Raw genomic sequence first — 18,837 nt, 5'->3', positions numbered from 1 at the left:
TCACTGTTTTTATCTCAAAGACCCTGGCTGCTTTGGAAACGTTTGATCCAAGCCAATAAAATGTGGAGGTCCCTAACAGTGTGTGTCTCTGGGCTACTGTAGGAGTTTGTATCATTCAGGGGAATTGACAAGATTGATGAGCAAGGGCAGTGATTCATAAATAACTTTGCCAGGTGCTGATGTTGCTGGCGTTTAAAATCTTCTGTAGTTTTCCTTTGAGGGAAGACATGACTGCTCACCTTTCAAACAAATGACTTGGCATTCACTAATAATAATAACTCATGTCATGTTTTCACTGGACACAGTTTGCTGATTGAATATTCAAAAACTCAAAGTAACATTATTTCCACTACATCACCCTTGAATGGGATGAAAATCAGTTGGTACACTGACTTCCAATAGGGCACATAGCCATCCTAACAGCTAAATTTGCACTGCATGGACCAATGCAGTCCATCATGTCTGAGGCAAAGAGACTGAGGTCTATGTTGATGGAGGAAGCTTAACAAAGAATGATCCAGCAAGACTCAAGGGGCTCAAACCAATTCTCGCCATATTTTGTTCCGCATGCACAAAAAGAAATAAAGTATTTAGACGATATAAAGATGCAAAAAGGTACAAAAATAATCTGACACATTTATATATCAAAATCTATTTGGTTCAAAGCTAAATACTTCCATTTTTAATAATCTTCCATTGATTATTGAGACCAGCAAAACACAGATTCAAATAAATGGATGGTTAAAATTGAGTCTCTATTCAAGGTGAAGCTCCAGAAATGCTGAATGCTACCACTGTATGTAATCCTACAACTCAACAGCATCTTTCATTATAAAACAATCTGGATTATTGTGGCCTAACACCATATTATATAACATTTTCAGGCATTGTTTTACAGAGTAAGATCTCCCCTCATGACAAATTCCTTTCATTGTGTCTCAACTAATGCATCTGTTCCAATACAAAGGAAAGGTTAAAATAGGATGCCTTGTTCACCTCATTTGAAATCTGCAAATCTCAGAAGACACATTTTGTGTATTTTCTGTTGATACAGGCACAGGCAGCGCTAGAACACTTCTGCCAATACTGTCAAAAAGGTTATAATGGGAGAGTACGTTTAAGGCTCAAGAAGCTAAATGATGCCTAAAATGGATTACACTCACTGCTGGTAAACAGAGGTCTGTGATAGATCCATGTATTAATCAGAAAAGAAGGAGCCTGAAAACAACATTTCTTCATTGCAAATGGCGAAGACTGGCTTCTAGATTAAAGCTTCAGTAGTACAAATCAGACCAGATTAACTGCTCTGGAGATTTACTCCAAATTGCGAGAAACTTTAAATAAAGGAATGGCTGGCGATACAAAAAAAAAAAAAAAAGGGGGAAAGATGCAAGAGGGCAATTATGCATTAATAAAACAGTATGCACCATGCTGAAGATATACAGTGTCACATGTAAAACATTGCAGGACTTAATGCAGGACTCCTACAGCTCTCAAAGAATTCTTGCTATGCTGGATTTGGACAGATTTACAAGGTGGTGGATGTTACAGATCAAGGAATTTAAAGCATATACAGCACAAAGTGAGCGCGCCTATTCTGTCTGATTCTTCAAGCAGATAGAGAAAAATATGATGGTTTAAGACTGAAGAGGAGATAAAAATGTGTAAAATGAGACACGTTCTGCAGTTTTCTGGCAGCTTTCGCCTCTAAATGAATGCGTTGAGGCCAGGGTGTAGGTTCCACTGTCGAGGAGATCGTCTCGATTTTTATTAGCATTGGCAAAACTCGCAGACTAAATAATGGTTGTGTAATGGAATCGGTGCTGCCTGAAATAAATGGTGCTGGTCATGTTCATTCATGCTGGTAATTATCACTGGCTTTTCAGGGGGTGGGGGGAGGCAAAACCAATTCAAAGAAAAGAAATGAACTTTTGGAAAGGATGAACTGTGGTGGATTGATCCAAAATTTAAAAACTACTTGTGTGTGTTCGTCTGGTGCACCAAACATTTTGAAACTGGGCAACCATTGGGGAGAAATCACTCTTGGTTTGGGAGCTTGTGGTCGTCTCTAAAGGTAGTTTAAATCCAGACGATTCTTCGAGTTTGCTTTGGAAGGTTTCTCAGAATATGGATCTCGAGACTAAAAGGCGCCATATACATAGAGTATGTCCAGAGCAATATCGTTTAGATCAGAGCATCTGAAACAAATTATGCATCCAACTCTATACATCGTGGACTCTTCAAAGCTGGCTGGAAGACAGGCCCTTCCCAAAGCCCCCAAGGCTCCTCAAGAGCCATGTCGTAAAGAGAAACACTTACGCCCGACATGACTCAAGTTTGGGAGTTGCTCACAGTTATGACAGTTTGTGGTTTCTCTTAAATGTAATGAGCTGTACTTGACCCCTTCATTAGTCTGTTTCTGGACCATTAGGTGTGACAGGTAGAATTATTTCACTTATGCTTTGTTTAGTTTATGACTCTTGAAAGATTGTCGTTTTCATTTAAATTTTATGATGGTAAAAATAACAATCAGGTATGACTTTGAATATATATAAAAACAGCCTCAAACATTTCAGGTAGCACTGGCTGTAAGATAACCTTTGTAAACCCCAATTTTACAGAAATATTTGGAAATCTTCAAATATGTGCACTGCTTTCATGTCCAAAGTGGGAAGGAAAGATTTGCACCATTGCAGTGTCTGAATCCTAAATATGATACTTCATATTACAGCTTAGCATAAACTCAACATCAGGTGTTTTTCCTTTGCTGGTTGGATGTCTTGCACAATTTTACATTTGGCTCTTAAGCTAAGCTTCCTTCTTATATTCTTGTTGACTTATTTTTGACAAGTTTAGTTCATAAAAACTCAAACATTTGTCTGATTTTTTTTTCTCAAAATACAGTATGCCTCGTTGACAGAGTCTCTGATATATTTCTGCATATATGTTTGAAGAAGAGACAAGAGAAAAATGTATCTTAATATGATCCTGACCGGACTGGTTTGCTTGTCTGAGATGCCTCTCTGTCTCCACTCAGTCTCCCAAAATGTGACCCTTTATTGGCTGAACTGGATCTGAATCCTCACACGACTCTGAAAATGTACGTCACTGTGGCAGATTTGAGCGCTGATGATAATTCTTAATGCACGATCGTTGTTCCAGAGAGATTTCACAGGAGCGTGAAGCCAAACAGGGAGCCAGTGAGCTCTTGCAGGGACATGACGAGAGTCGATCATGGGCCGTGTTTTGCTGCTTTGGCGTGAGAACAGCTGGCTTGTTTAAAAAAGCGACCGTGTTGGCCTCTGTCTGACCAACATGTGGATGTGAGGAAAAGCCCAATGTACCGTTTCCGACCCATAATTAGCCAGTACTCGGCAGTGTTGTCTTAAGGAAGTCTGAATGAACTAAAATAACGAGTTTCTTGAGAGGATTATCACTGGCAGGAGCACGAGAACATTGCTGATGAGGTTTTTATATTTCCTACAAGATTTTTCATCTTTGTCAGCAAACATACTGCAGTATAATGATGTCACTGATGTTTTAAAGCGACATAAAAGCTTGTTTTGCATTAAGATGCAATTAGCACCTGCCCCTCTTTAGAATAAATTAAGCTTTTCACGCTCATGCCATTGTTTTTATACACAAGAATAGAACACTAAGTTCTCTTTAGAGGAGAAAAAGGTACAGCATGCAGGGAGGTGGAGTGCGTAAGACCAAAACAAGCAGGTTGATTTTTCCATTTGATAAGAGCAGAGTGGGAATTTTCCCTCTATTTGGATATTTACAGTTCAGTGGCATCTACATGTGTAGGGGTCAGGTTTTTCCAAAACTGCAGAGTCTCTGTGTAGGAAGGTCATACCTGGGTGAGATGCCTCCCACAGACTGCACGTTTCCACTGCGTTTCACACTTAAGCTCAATGACAGGCAGAGAGGTTTTGCATTCATGTTTTGCCTTATGTTGGATTGAAAGAAGTCGCTTTTCAAGGAACAATCCAGAATGCACTTGTTTGACTTCCACTCCTCACCCAAGGAAACATTGGTTGCTATTAAGAGTTGCTAAAATGACAACCATCCAGGCTTGAGAGATCGAACGGGGCATATGCTCATGCTTTTTGTGATTGATTTAGGGATCCCACCAATCAAAAGCTTTCTCTTCCGTATATGTTTTTGTCTTCTTCACTATCTGTTTAGTTTTATTATCTTTTCTTCATGTTTGTGAAATTTTAGATATATTTCACTCAACAGGGAATGATTGAACGAAAGGGGATTTATGATTTATGTTTTGTCCAATTCAAATCAATCCAGCAGCAACCCTTGGCTGTTTTAAGGATAATCTGAACGCTAAAGAGTGAATGAACAAAGTCAAGAAACCCCTGTTGGGTGTGTGCACCACCCTTACAGCTCGTAATGTAGCTGTAGCATCCTAGAGGGCGACTTGGCGAAGGTAATTTGTCCAGGGGGGGAAGTGTGTCATACATATTTGCACGTTTGCACACTGTCTGCAGCCGTGAGAACCTCACACAGTTACAATTATGTTTCCTTACAGCCTGGCTGCGTCACTCATGCCTCTGACTCCGGTTTGGCGTTCTGGTACTGGGTCTTGGAAACACGTGGAGCAAACACAAACACTGTGCTACTGCTTGGAGAGCTGCCTTTGTTGACTCTGCAGCGCTGGGGTTCTCTTCCCCCCCCCCCCCCCCCCAAGTGTCTCAGAGACACGACCACAAAAACACACACACCTGCTACCAATGTGTTTGCCCTCATGTGTTGGTTTAACTCTGGAGAGTTTGGAGTTTAGATTGTGGTTGGAACTTGTTTATTCTCTTATGAACTACTCATTCAGGATTTTTAGACTTGGACTCTGAAATGAGTCATAAACATGAAAATGAGAACTTAAAGTCAAGAAACATGGCATCAAATTATCAAAAGAAAAATTCTCATGAAACATTTCCTATCTTTATGCCCACCAACCTTTTCCCATCTTCATAAAACTTGCAGGTGTGGTTCGCCGTACCACACGTTGAGTGTCCAATAGAGGATTTTTTTTAATGTTTTTTTTACTATGAACCCAAGTTTGATATCAACCATCAGCCTGTTGCTGCATGTTATCCTCACACATGCTCCATCTAAAGCTTTCACTTTCTTTAAAAGGTAAAAAGTGTGCCAAGTAAATGTTCTTTACCTGCTGGTGTAGCTTCTAGCGCTGAAAAAAAAAACAACTGATAAAAGGTCTTGCAATGATGAAATTGCGGTACTTCTTCTGCATGGATAGATTTGCTCTATGTGTCCTGTCAGTGGAAGAGTCGGTAGTCAACAAGAATGTCGGTCAGGGGTTTGATACCCGGCTCCTGCAACCACGTCTGACGAGTCCTTGGGAAAAACCCCAGGTTGCTCCTACTGAGTATTAGCTAATCAGTGTGTGAATGTACAGGTGTGACCGGTGGTGTAAAAGTGCTTTAACATTTAACATTTGGGATGAGCAGGTTTTAACTGAATCTTTAACTCTCAGTTTTATGTGACGTTGTTTCATTTTCTTAATTCCTTTAATCTCCCGACACATTTTATCCATGTGTTTTATTTTAGGTGAAGTGTCAGACACGGTCAGGTCAACTCCCCCCAGGTGTTTCCAATGGAACCAAACGAGCTGCACACCTGTCAGTGAAGCCAATGGCGACGAGATGAAGAAAAGACCTCGTTAACATCATGACTCCAAACTGCAAACAAAACCAAAAAAAAACACCCACGTCTTTAATGTAACTGATTTGTATTGCTTTAATGTTTTTTTCTCTCCTTAGGAACAGGTAAGCCATGACAATATAATGTAAATGAGAAGCGCAAACAAAATTGGAGGCCTTTTTTTTTTTTTTTTTCTACATCCCTGTCGAAGCACATTCATACAACAAGTCCCATCATGTGCACAGCGAGGTCACAGACGTCTCTTTCACGCTGACGGTGACGCTCCACTCAAAACAAACAGTGCTCAGAGCAAATGGAGGTTTTCAATTTCGAGATGTTTTCAAAATGTCTTCGGACCGTTTCGTCACTCGTGGGCTGGACCTCTGCGCTTTGAATCAAAGGCCACCGTACACTCCTCCATTCGTTTGCACTGACCGTTGTGATAATGTGACAATGAAGTCTTGTAAAGAAATCAAACAAATAAATAAGAATAAATAAATTGCGGTTTTCCGAACAGGGTCAGAGAAGACAACTTTGGTGGAAACACAAAAAAAAAATGGCTGCAGCAGTGGAGCTGTTAGCATCACGGTGACACGCGTCCAACTTGGTGAACCTCCAGCGCTGACGGAGTACGTCACTCCTTTATTTTATTTGACCTTAACATGAGTGCTTTGTTTACACACTTCCAATTGTGAGGGCACAGCAGGCCTGTTTCTGGACATTTATGTAGCGTATAAATTAAAGACAAAACAAGTCATCTGCAGATAAAAAGGCCCCTTGATTATTTTTTTACTACAAAAAAATGTTGATTTCTGTGAATCTTGGCTGGTTCCACTTCCTTAAATTTGCTGCAAAAGCTGCGTGTGAGTAACACACACAAAATGGAACATAAAAAAGCGACATGCAGCCAGTCAGCATAGATGTTAAGTGTTTGAATCTTTGGCAAAATGATAAAAGGAACTGTCATGGGTGCATACAGCTGTTTTCATATTGCATTTGAGGGTGTGTTTTTTTTTTTTTTGTTTCTTCCCTTTTTGCTAAAACCGTCTTCTTTACCTTTTAAATGTCTACCAGCTAAGGCGCGCTGTTTTCCTCGTCTACGAGCGCCAACTCTGCGCCGGAGGAAAATGCGTCAGTCCATGCAAGTCTTCTATCTCATTCATGCCCTACCTCGTTCAAAGAGAACGCAAAGAGGAAATCGAAATGACGAGCTGAGAAACAAAACAAACATATACATGTACAAAGTAATGTACACCATATATTCAAACACATTTCAAAATCGTCAGACTTTGAAATCATTAGCCAAAATAAGTCTATATTTCTTTCTCGACCCATTTTAGGTAATCTTCTTTATGTAGACTGTACAATATATGTATATATGAGTAATCATGAGGGACCAAAGCAACAAAAATAAATACTTTTTCGCTATGTCACCTTTCAAAGTAGTATATCTATGTACATTTATATCAAGATCAATTTGTCCTTAGCTTATTGTGATGCTCGAGCGTGTTCAGAAGCAGGCGTTTGCGCACAGTGTGGAAACATTTTCTTTTGCCCTAACAGTATCTAAATGTAACTCTCGACGACACTGTGGGATGAAGAACAAACAAAAAGAGGGGACTTGATACAGTGAAAGGTAACCCGGGCTCAAATGGACCAAAACCAAACGGAAACATAAAGCATCTCACCGTCAAGTGACTACTTCAACAATGGGTTCGTCTACTTCGTCTTCTTCGTTTCTCAACGTACAAAAATGTTTCGATTTCATGCAGTCTGTCGACAAGTCGTGCAACTTCACTGTACTTGTCTAAAGGTTTTTTTTTTTTTTTTTAAATGTTTCTTTTTTTTTTTTTAGCACAAAGCGTAGAATGTTTTCAGTGAATGTGGCGATGGACGGAGGGAGGGAGGGAGGGAGGGAAGGAGGGGAGGTGCAAGTTTTGGGGACAACAACATGCATAAAGAAGACAGTGCATAGGTCCAGAGTGGGGTCAGCCCCTGGTGGTTTCCAGTGTGTTTCAACAGACTGCAAGCAGTTGGTGATGGGAGTTGAAAGAGGAGAGGCGGGGAGGGCCCAAGCCTGAGTGAATGGCGCCATCTTGTGGACAAAGTCTTTGATTGCATTTGAAAGTCCTCCTTTATTTGAAAGAGTTCAAGCTTGGACCGATGCAAAGTGCGATGACCTTTTTTTTTTTTCTTTTTTTTTTTGAAGCGTGGCGTGTTTTTTTGTTTGTTTGTTTTTTTTTCAGTTCAAAGTCTGGCCTGCTGTGTGCAGTTTTAAATCAGTCTTTGTTTCACTGCAGAGCCCTTTCCAAACACACAACAGACCCAGAGATGACCACTCCAAAGGTTTCACAATAATTTTTTTCTTTTTTTTTTTCTGTGTGGAAGGTAGAAGAACCGAGCTTAAAGATCAAGCTAACATGCATAAGGTCTTCAGATTCTGTTTTGCTAAAAGCCGTCAAGGCCAACTTTTTTTTTCCTGAAGATGAGTTCAAGAACATATTTTTTTTTTTTAAATCTTTGTTTTGTCGACACTTCTTCTTTCAAAAGAGGAAATAAAAATGGCTTCATAGCTACTTCATTCTTGCACTTGTGTTGCAACTACCTTTGGTAAATCAATCGACAAAAACGACAACAGAAAACCCTGAAACTTACGAGTCCTAACGTGTTCCCGCCTGCACTTAGCTTCGCCTCTATTAGTCTTTAGCTAGCTTGTTTTCCTCTGATACGCGTCACCCTTTGAGTTCAGTTTCTCCCTTCACTCGCCTCCATGTTTGTCACGTCCGCAGCTCCACGCAGCACATCCTCTAGCGCTTTGTTTCCGCATCAAATCTTCCCAAAAAGTCGAGACAAACCAGCAAGGCAGGGAGACAAAAAAGGGAGAGAGAGAGAGAGAGAGAGAGAAAAGAAGGGGAAAAACAGGAAACGGAAAAAAAGGACATCATCGTGTCCTGGCCAAGAGGACACCAACGAACGACGATGGAAGATTTCAACAATGGCCACCGCCATCTGCACGTTTAGGGGGGAGAGGGCTTCACCGCTTCATCATTTTGGAGATGAAGCTGACGATGGCGGTGGCGGGCTGATCGGGGTCCTGCTCTGCAAACAGGTGGCTCACGTTGTCTGTTGTGCTTCCTTGTTTCCTCGCCACGAATCCAAAAAGCCTGGTATAAAAACAAAAACCCCGGAGTCAGCACTTTTTATTCATTGGCGTCAAAGTCCTTATTTCTAACCGTGAAGTTTCTTCACTCACCTCACGGAGCCTCCTTCTTCTTTGCCCCATCTAAGGAAAGAGAACAAGATATGCCACGATGAATTCAAACAATTCAGAAGAAAGCGCTCTCTTGAGTGAGTTTACTGAGACAAGAAGAAGAGTCTCACTTTCTGTCCTGGGGGTCGGTGTCACAGTACGTCACTGTGTTGAGGGGGTAGTGTCGTCTGAAGAAAAGTCTGAAACAGAAAAAGAAAAGGGAGCAAAATGAGTGGACGGGTGAGTTCAGGTTATCCTTTACTTTAAGTATGTGGTGCTGCAGTGTCTGACCACTGAGCAGTGAACATCGGCTGGCGGCTTGTGGGCCACCTTCGGCCTCGAGAACAATAATTGTCTTGAGTGATTAAACAATAACCACCACAGTTATTCAATGTTAGTGTTGGTCTGCCTGTGTGTGAGCTCACTTCCTCTGGCTGTCGGTGAGCGTGATGCCCTGCGAGGACACTTTGAAGTGGACGGTGGTCGCAGCAGGCAGCGGGTTGGTGCACAGAGTCTGAGTGATCGCCTTGGCGACGGCCTGAGGCCCCGTGAGAGACTCCATGTCCACAGAGTTGATGTAGAGGACGTTGCACGCTACGAGGAAACAAAAAAAACAAAAAAAAAACACGTCACAGTCAAGTCGATCAGACAGCGGAGGGAACAAAACGTGCACGCAGGTTGATGGAAGGTGGCGGAAGGTGCAGAGGAAAGAAGATGTGTGGTGATTTGTCATGCACTGCAGGATCCACTCCACATGTAGGATCTCTGCAACAAGACAGTAAAGAGTGGATACTTCTCGTGCAGGGACAGATGTGAATAAAAAAAGTCAAAATGAGTTGATAAAAGCATGTTTGATTTCCATGAGTGAGCAGGCATCACAGCATTCACAGTCAAAGTGCAATCCAGTATTTACCATGAGCATCCTCAGGGACTTTCTGCACTGTAAAGGTAAGGGTGACAAAGTGTCAGTGGTTTGTTTCATAGTCGTCTACATACCAGCAGTTGAGGAAGAGTCTCATAAATAATCAGTTTTCACTGTCTCTGATTTCTTGTCGATCTTTGTTGTTGGTAAGCGTCTCTGTGTTGACGTTTGCGCAGTAAGCCCGGCGCATTCAGAGCTCACACCGTACGAGTTCTGCAAACAGCTGTGCGGAGCATTTGTAATTGTCAAGAAAAAATAAAAAAATGGTAGTTTAAGTCAAAAAGTTCCCGAGGTCGAGGACTGGCTCGCGCCTCTGCTGTGTACGCAGTCGTACGACCAAAACATCGAACATGTCAGACTATCATCGGACCGGTCACTGCACGACTGATCCAGTCTCAATCGAGCGGAAATGGCACAGTGTACCCTCAGCTTCAGTGTCTGCTGCTCTCACTTCTGTCTCTTCTCCGCTTTTCTGTGTTGTCATCGCTTCTTCGACTTTTCCAACAACAAAGGGCAGTCTGCTGAAATCACTTGTTAAGTTGCACTGAACGTTCAGTTCATTCGTGTTGTTTACCTGCTCCCTGCTTCAGAAGTTCAACGACTGGATCTGTGGGTGTCGCAAGTTCCAACGCCTCTTCATTCGGGTCTGAGGTAGAATAAACAAATACATTAGAAAATTGCTTTAGTTAATGATAATGATGTCACATTCATGTTTTTCCTTCAACTTCAACTGACCTTTGGCGGGGATCATGAGCTTACAGGGCAGAGCAAGAGGAGTCATGGAGTGTTGGTACACCAGAGCAGAAAGACAACCTGCAAAACAAAAACACAACCTCTCTGTTCAATTTGATCTTTTGAGAACAGTTTTGTAGCAAACCACACAAGGAAACAGCTCCGAACTCACCGAAGTAGGGCTCGTTCGGACAGCCCTTCAGCCGGACGCCCTTCGCGCTCGTCTCGATGAGGAAGTGCCTCACCAGCTCGTTCGTCATGTCTCCAACTAGAAAAGTGTTCAGACAGTAGAAAGGTGAGCTCAGAGTTTGAAAGCCAGATTTTAAAAATGAGACCACGGCGCAGCCAGAGTTAGTTTCTCTACCTTTCTTGTTCTGTTGGATGGTCGGCGGCGGGCAGGCCACCTTCATGGCGAGCCCGTAGGCTCCGCGGAAGGAGTGGCTGTCCCTGATGACGAACGCCCCGGGCTCCCTGTCCTTCAGCAGGTTGATCGCTGAATAAAGCGACACAAAGGAGAGGAGAGTTGTGATTAAGTAAAACGATCCAGCAGGATTAATCGAGCTGAAAAGATGGCGGTTGTTGTTATTTTACTCCTTCTTTATTTTTCTTTACTACTAAATATTCCTCCCCTCACCTTGCTCTCTGGTGATGTCTGGCTTGTACCAGTACTTGGACGTGTCCTGAACGAACTTCACATTCATCTTGATGTCTGGATAACCATCTGTTTGGGCGAAAAAAAATCAAGAAAAGAGAAACTGTAGAGGAGATAAAACATGTGGAAGCTTGAGTTTCCTTTGATCTGTTAGCGTTTTACCATATATGGACTTTGAGATGTCTGGCAGCGTGTGTGTGCCAGACAGGTTCGGCGTGCTCCCTCCACTCGCAGGTGTTGGTGTCAGATTTTTGTTGTCCGTCCTCTCTGCGTCCCCGCTGGACATGTGTCTCTTCTCCGGCAGCTGTGGGGAGACGGGGAAGGCGGGCGTGACCGGCGGTTGTGCGCTCCCCAGACGCGAAGCAGCTCCCATCTCGTCTGGCGTGCCATGGCCACCGGGGGCCATCCGGCGACCCATCAGCGGGCTGGGAGGCACGCCGACGGCTGCAACTTTCCGGCCAATCAGGGGGCTGGATTGGACGCCGCCAGCAGCAGGAGGAGGGTGTCTGGCCAATGAGGGGCTGGCTTGGCCCAGTCGTCTCTGGAGGGCGGGGCTTGGCGGAGTGTTGGTGGCTACGGTACGGTGCAGGGTGTTGGGGCTGCCGGGGACGGTGTGGACGCCCATGATGTTGACCTGGGAGCCTTCAGGGGAGGCGGGTCTGTGAGGGTGGGAGGGGGCGGAGCTATCTGAGGAACCCATCCTTCTTCTGTAGACAGACGATGCAAGAACAAATATTTTTACCAACCGCATTCGACAACTTCTAAACAGACGACAAATATTATGTTTCCATGACGACATACCCATCAGCACTGTGGACGGGACTGCTGGAAGAGAGAGGAGCGCTGAACGGCTGCACCCTGGAGTCCCCGAAATTACGATTATCTGAGGATGAGAAAACACAAAGACACACATTTAGTCCCAACTCAGTGACAAAAGACTTTTCTATTTGTCCAAAACCAAACGGGATGCAGGTGCTGCACCCAAAGAAAACGAATCGGGGCGACAGAAAAGAGAAAAGGAAAAGGTTGCAATAATTCCCAGTAAGGGCAGAACAAACAAACGAAAATGTTTAATTAAGGACAGGAGACTATTTTGCTCTGGTGTGTATGTGTGTGTGTGTGTGTGCGGAGACGTTGACAGGACATCGCCATAGAAACGCCCTTACCTTCATTTCCATCATTAGATTCAGAGTCTGACAGCAAGAAAAAAAAAGAGAGAAAGCAGCAGAGGCAGAGAAGAAAATGATGTGTGGACGAGGAGGAAAGACAGAAGGAGAAACTTTGAGTGCAAAGAACAGGAGGGGGGGCGCTTGAACTGTTTACATTGAGTGTCCACTGGAGGGCAGCAGATGGCAACAATTACAGTGATGGAGCCACTTTCTGCAGCAAAACAGAGCTGCAGTGGTTGGGTTTGATGCAGCGTTTTCATAAAAGCTGTTTGACATCCACACAGACAGAAAATGTCCAGGAACTCTAATTTTTAATAAAATGTATTTTGATTCTTTAGAAATGTTGTTTTGTCCAAGCTTGTTAAGATGTTTGAATCAGGCTTTATGTCTGATATTCAACTTTGGAATCCCGTTGATTCCTGATGTGAAAACAGCGCGAGTCTGAACTGACCTGATCCCTCGTGCTGATGAGGCTTCAGTCCCAGGGCTGACAGAGGAGTCTTAGCCAAGCCTGGAGGAGAGCGAGCTGAAGAGGAAGGGAAACGTTGATGTGAGAACTAAACCTTCGTTTAAAACAACAGAAAATAATTTGACTGAGATGACAACTGTAAAAAAAAAACAAAAAAAAAAAACGAGCCATGCAAAAATGTAAAACAACCCATGTGAGACTCGATGCTTCTGAAGCATCAATGTGATGGCGGCATGGAAATGCAGTCGATGTTGCAGGAAGATTAGAGCGGACCACAAGCACATACATGTGTATATTATTCTGCATCTCTTCTATGTTTTAGCAAAAATTCAACAAGATCAGAGAGGGCTTGGGAAGATGATTAAATGTGGCTCAACTCCTCTGTGTTAAAGTGATTAAAACATGCTCGATCAGCTAAAAGCCGGAAACTGTGAAAGTGTTTCTGATACGTTCAAATGAAATACACCTGCTTTGTACTCCTTTAAGACCCTGACATATTTGATGTCCTCAGATCACTATCAAAACCTCACCCAGCAATCCAAAATCCTCAAATCCGTATAGGCTTACTTTTCCAGGCTCTTTATGATGCTCTCCTACAGTGAGCAGAAACACAGGTATGTCATCGAGTATGAGAATGTGTGGCATGAGGCCGTTTAAACAGTGACCGGGTCCAGACTTTAGGATTAGAGGATGGATGGTTGTGTCAATGTTATTATTGCCAGGGATGAAAGGGGCGCACAAATCTGTCCAGAAAACTGAAGAGAGATTTCCAAAATGAGGTGACAGGTTTGACTTGCTCTTGATTTCATGCTCGAGGTGACGCAGACTTCCAAAGCCTCTCGGGAGAAATGTTCATCATTTTGGAAATCTTTTGGAAACTTCAACATGCAAAGTGATCCAAATCTCCTCATGACATGGATTGAGGATGTATTCTCTCTTAAGGTGGTATGGAGAGATGTGAGGGGTGGGGAGGGAATTGTTATGAATGTTTGCTGCCACAGAGCAGAGTCTTACTGCAACAGCTGTGTGTTCGCATCTGACTGCAGGGAAAGAAAGGGGGCTGGCTGGTGTTCAAAGTGTCTCCAAACTCAACAAACTCTGAGTGTCGATCTGTTTGATGGACGGAGGAGGTTTGGTGCTCTGTGTATCATGCAGACCTGAGAACATGTGCCTTCAAACAATGGTCAATCTTCGAAAGCTTTGCATCTTCTGATGAATACAAAGTGCAAGTTTGTCGTATGCAGAGGATTGGCAGGTTGCGGTTTATTAATTTACGTTGCAAAAGCTACAAAGACGTTAAAAAAAAAAAAAGAATTATTTCAGAGAAAACACATGAAAGACTTTTCATGAAGAAGCAGAGCAAACTGGTGTGAAATTACAACATATATATATATATATATACAGTATGTAAAAACTTCCCCTATCGTCTTCCTGTTTTGCATCCGCCCGTGCTTTCAGTGGAAACACCTGTCTCTAACTATTTTCCCTCGCAGATAAGATTTGCACACACCTGCTCTGCGCTGTGTTTGCAGTCAAGTCATGTGACTCGTCAGTTTTCCCTGAAACAAATGAGAACCTTTGTTTGCGCCGCTTCATGTTGTCATTTGGCTTAACGTATGTTACTAAATATTTCCATTAACCTGGAAACTGCTTACATGACTCTTTGGAAAGATTTTTAGCAGGAGAAATGTGTCAGACTATTTTGTGGCTTAATGCAATGACTTCCTGAAGGATTGTTTGGGAAACTGCCTGCTACATAGTACTATTGAACATAGCATGCAGAAAGCAGTGCAAACTGCGCTCAGCAGTAGTATGTAATGTAGTATGACTCTCAGTCGCTGGTTATTTTGCAGTGTGCTAGGCTGCAGCTCAATCGGATTCTGGTCTTTGAATGTGAACGTGAACAACAGTGCAGCTAACTGAAAACGTCGCTACAGCGTAGCATCCACTTACAATGGTGTCTTTGTGTGGTTTGGTCTCATTGTGATTATTTCCCGTTGTGGCGTCCGTTTCTGTCCGTCTTTTAAATCTCTGACTTGGTGCTTAGCCTTCTGGGAAACAGTACAGGAGGAAGACTAGTGCGTACTGTCGATGTTTCTAGAATCAGTACAACATCCGAGTCGTCTTAGCATTCTGCCTTTTGAGAACAGAACGTACTACTAGCATAGAAGGGGTTTTCGAAGTGTCATCATGCTAAGCTAAGCTAATGAGCGACTAGTTAAAAAGATGTGGAAACCTTTTTTTTAAATCTTCTTCTTGGCATTACAGTGAACACTAGTTTGTTACACTATTCTTAAAAGTAAAAGTGCAGTGAAGAAGTCTGAGGGTTTCACTTAGATATCAGATGAACATTAATCGTTGACTGTGATAATAAATCAATCCTCCGATGTTTGTTGATCTCCATGAAAGTGTGAAGATCTTGGTTTTCAAACAAAGCAGGAGAGAACATGTTTGTTATGATTTCTTGCAGCTGATGGCAAATCTTATGCAAATATGCTGCGGAACATCCAACAAACAGGACCACGGCGGGCTTCAGGACTCGCAGTCTTTCCAGACACACACTGTGAGATGGATCAGACGTTCACTTTCCTGCTCCTCCTGCTGAGCCTGTTTTCAGCATTTGGCAAATATGTCATCGTCGATATGAGAAAGAGCTGGCATGAAGCTCAAGACTTCTGTCGGCAGTATTACACAGAGCTCGCTCCTGTCAGCAGTTATCGCGATATGAAGCTTCTGAATGGCCTCTTGGACTATCACAACTACTGGGACTACATCTGGTTCGGACTGGAGAGGAACCACACCGACAAAGAGAAGTGGATGTGGTCCGGAGCCGGAGAGGTGTCCAAATTTTTCTGGGACTATGGTCAGCCCCAGGGGGCAGATGAGGACTGTGGCTTGATCTTTATTGGAAAATGGCACGATGCACCTTCATGGCTTGAAAATCGATTCTTCTGCTACAAAGTGATTGTGGTGAGGGAGAGGAAGACATGGTTGGAGGCTCTGGATTACTGCAGGGAGCATCACAAAGACCTAGCAAGTGTTGCCTCAGAGGCAGAGATGACGCTGATCTGGAGAGAGTTAGACAAAAACGAAACTTCAGATTACGTCTGGATCGGACTGCACTTCTTCCCAGGAGACTGGCTGTGGACGGACAGGCAGCGGATGGACTACAAGGCCTGGAGCAAAGGGGAGGAACCTGTCTGTCCCAAAGTGGAGCTGGAGTGTGCGGCGTTGAAGATGAGGGAGATGCGGAGCAGTAACAGCACAAACTCCACTCTGAGTGCTAATGCTTCAACACCATTTCTTCCAGAAAGCAGGGGCAGAGATGATGTTTCCACAGAAATTGTCAGCGAGAAAGTATGGGAGGCTCATGACTGTGAGGAAAAACTATTCTTTGTTTGCTACTGACGAGTTCAAACTGGACTTGTAGCACCATTCAGATGGTATCCTTCCATTTGAAAGTGAAATCTTTCTAGTTTTTGTTGAGTGGTTTGACTTTATATGAAGTAAAGTTTGGTGTAGTAATTAGACTTTATAAGTCGTGTGCCCTCACAGATTCTACTTTGGATTATTGTTTAGCAGTTTATCATTAGGTTTACAGTGTCAATATATTTTGTTTGCGTGCTGTGCTTTACCATTATGTTTCTGCTCTACAACTAAACTACTACTACACTGAAGTTGTTTTCATCGTGTGATTCTTTCCAGATGTTTGGCACATCATTTTCACTTGTTAGAGCAACAGCAAGGGAACTATTTTGCAGCTATTTTTTAAAACATGAGTGTAAAAAAAAGAAAAGAAGGTTTCTCTTGCTGATCCATCTAATCACTGAATTGGTGTCAAAAGGATGCACCTTTGATGTCAATGATGAGAGTTCCTCACAAGCGTTGGCTAACAGGCTTAGATGCATACTTGAGGAAGTGAAAGGCAGTAGGATAGGCCAAACAAAGACAACAACAAAAACAATACACCATGCTCCTCTTGCTGCTGAATTTTTCTTGTGTGATAAATGAAGCTGTGCATGTTGACGTGTTTGAAGTAGCGGCTTCTCTCTGTATATTTCTTGATTGGAAACTTTCACACTCTGGCTGGTTTCTCCCTACTTGCCTTCCTTAGCTTTATCTACATTTTTAACAACTCAAACAAAGACAAAACTAATTTATAGTTTTCGGTCAAAAATCAGTGTGAAGAGGATTTTAGAGCACCCCCTGTCTGCAGGCAGACTGAACCTACACATGTTGAAGTAAGGAGTCTGTGGCGACACAGGGAAGCTGGGGGTCTGTGGGGAAATCTCACCACCACCTCTATTGGTTGGGCTGTTGGCAAACCGGTTCGCTTCGTCGTCCTCGAACGCTTCTCGGTAGCTGTGCATTGGCCCCTGGAAGAGATGAAGAGGAAACGGGTGAGTGAAGAATCAAACACATGCGGACAAAGTCACTTCACGCAGAAAAAACTAAGTTACTTTGTCCAATCGTTTACTTGAATTCGTTTACCATGATTCTAAGAGCAGAGTACTATGGATTTATTCAAACTTACCTCTCTTGGTCTTCCTCCTGGGTTCAGAGCCAGGTTGTGGGCGAAATCCGGAGAATCAACTGGTGGCGTGCTGCTCTGGTATTGTCCCTCACTGGTGGTCCGACGGCGACCCGTCTCCTGCGTCACTTCTGGGGTCATTCCCCTGGATCTTGAACCTGAAAAAAACCCAATAAATTAAGTGTATCTTTGTCTTTATTTCCCTTTTAACACCACACATTTTCTTTTTCGATAAGACAATAGAGTATGCATCAACACAAATGTGCCCAAAGTTTTTGTATGTAAAGAAACTGAAACATCAACACCAGCTCCCTTCTCATCTTCTTTATTTAACTAACTGGTGCGCATGTTTAATATTTTCTTTTTAAAGCTTAGCCTCATAATCTAAATATGCTGTAAGAGAGAGCTCAAAACAGAAAGGCAAGGCAGCATGAAAGAGGTTGGAAAAGCAGCGTAGTGAAGGGGATAAAAAGTCGTGAAACAGAGCAGAACTTGGAAATAATGAAAATTCATGAGGAAAGTAATCACACAAAGTATTCAAAGAATTGGAAAACATGGTTGTGAAGAAGAAAAGGTTTCTACAAATGCAGGAAAATAATGAAAAAGGAAATCAGAAATTAAAAGTGAGGGAAAGTGGGACAAACCAGAGAAGGAATAGGAGCGATGGCGGTCAGATTGTTGCGGTGTCATGCTTTCACTGATCCCCCGGATACGAGCGTTGTACTCTGTGTCCAGGGGAAGGGCAGGACAGGGTGGTGGATGAGTGGAGGAGAGAAGGTGGAGGAGGAAGGAGAGGGAGGAAGCAATGGTTGGAAATATGGTCCATACATGTACCAGCAGGGTGATGGAGTGAACAGAAAAAGAGAAAGTAAAATCAGAACAGAAATGGATCTAATGAAGTGAAAAGAAATGAAAAGATTTATGTCAAATGGCCAAAGCATAACTAACCTGAAAAACTGCAAAGAGAAATGGATTTCATAGAGGAATTCAAAACTTTGTACCACTAAGGGGCGCCTGGGAGCCTCCATAAGGTTCCACATAAAGGTAAATATGAACACAGTCAATGCATGGAAGCTAAAGGCTTTGAACGCCGGGCTATTCTTACTCCCATCCTGTCTGCACTCTCACCACCTCGCTTGATTTCAGCTGCAGAGCTAATTTTATGACTGCAGATTTTTCCTCGGGTATGGCACCTCAGTATGGTGTGTAACAGAACAGTGTCCAAGTGTGGTCCAGGATGCATTCATGTAGCTAAGTTTATAGGTATAAATATATCCCAACCTAAACACTCTGCATAACCCTGCAGCAAAATACAAAAAAAGACAATGTAAAAGCAGATCAAATGGTAACTATAACAGAGACTATTACTTATCCCAAATGGTGATCGGGTCTCTGCAGTTTGATATTAATGAAAATAATTTTAAATCCATTGCTAG

The 18,837-nt window shown here is 42.9% G+C and overlaps 1 protein-coding gene across 3 annotated transcripts in view; it reads right to left on the bottom strand.

Annotated features, from left to right (window-relative positions):
• Positions 1 to 5,747: 5,747 nt before the first annotated feature.
• The window catches only part of tns1a (tensin 1a), a 77,743-nt gene continuing 64,653 nt past the window's right edge, over positions 5,748 to 18,837 (bottom strand). For 2 of the 3 annotated variants that reach the window (XM_079335880.1, XM_079335882.1), the window contains 17 exons: positions 18,046 to 18,126; positions 17,405 to 17,559; positions 17,102 to 17,246; positions 12,853 to 12,927; positions 12,399 to 12,425; positions 12,034 to 12,115; positions 11,395 to 11,939; positions 11,215 to 11,301; positions 10,945 to 11,073; positions 10,753 to 10,848; positions 10,584 to 10,661; positions 10,423 to 10,494; positions 9,840 to 9,866; positions 9,352 to 9,520; positions 9,058 to 9,126; positions 8,930 to 8,959; positions 5,748 to 8,840 (listed from right to left, as the gene is read on the bottom strand). In XM_079335880.1, the coding sequence (XP_079192006.1) occupies positions 8,711 to 8,840; positions 8,930 to 8,959; positions 9,058 to 9,126; positions 9,352 to 9,520; positions 9,840 to 9,866; positions 10,423 to 10,494; positions 10,584 to 10,661; positions 10,753 to 10,848; positions 10,945 to 11,073; positions 11,215 to 11,301; positions 11,395 to 11,939; positions 12,034 to 12,115; positions 12,399 to 12,425; positions 12,853 to 12,927; positions 17,102 to 17,246; positions 17,405 to 17,559; positions 18,046 to 18,126 (1,997 nt within the window). In that variant the 3' untranslated portion in view covers positions 5,748 to 8,710. The remainder of the gene's footprint in view (positions 8,841 to 8,929; positions 8,960 to 9,057; positions 9,127 to 9,351; positions 9,521 to 9,839; positions 9,867 to 10,422; positions 10,495 to 10,583; positions 10,662 to 10,752; positions 10,849 to 10,944; positions 11,074 to 11,214; positions 11,302 to 11,394; positions 11,940 to 12,033; positions 12,116 to 12,398; positions 12,426 to 12,852; positions 12,928 to 17,101; positions 17,247 to 17,404; positions 17,560 to 18,045; positions 18,127 to 18,837) is intronic. The other variant, XM_079335881.1, reaches the window with a different exon arrangement.

The sequence above is a fragment of the Symphodus melops genome (assembly GCF_947650265.1).
Source record: "Symphodus melops genome assembly, chromosome: 23".
Classification (NCBI taxonomy): Eukaryota; Metazoa; Chordata; class Actinopteri; order Labriformes; family Labridae; genus Symphodus; species Symphodus melops.
Note: the sequence above shows the minus strand (reverse complement) of the source record. Positions and strands in the feature narration are given on the sequence as shown.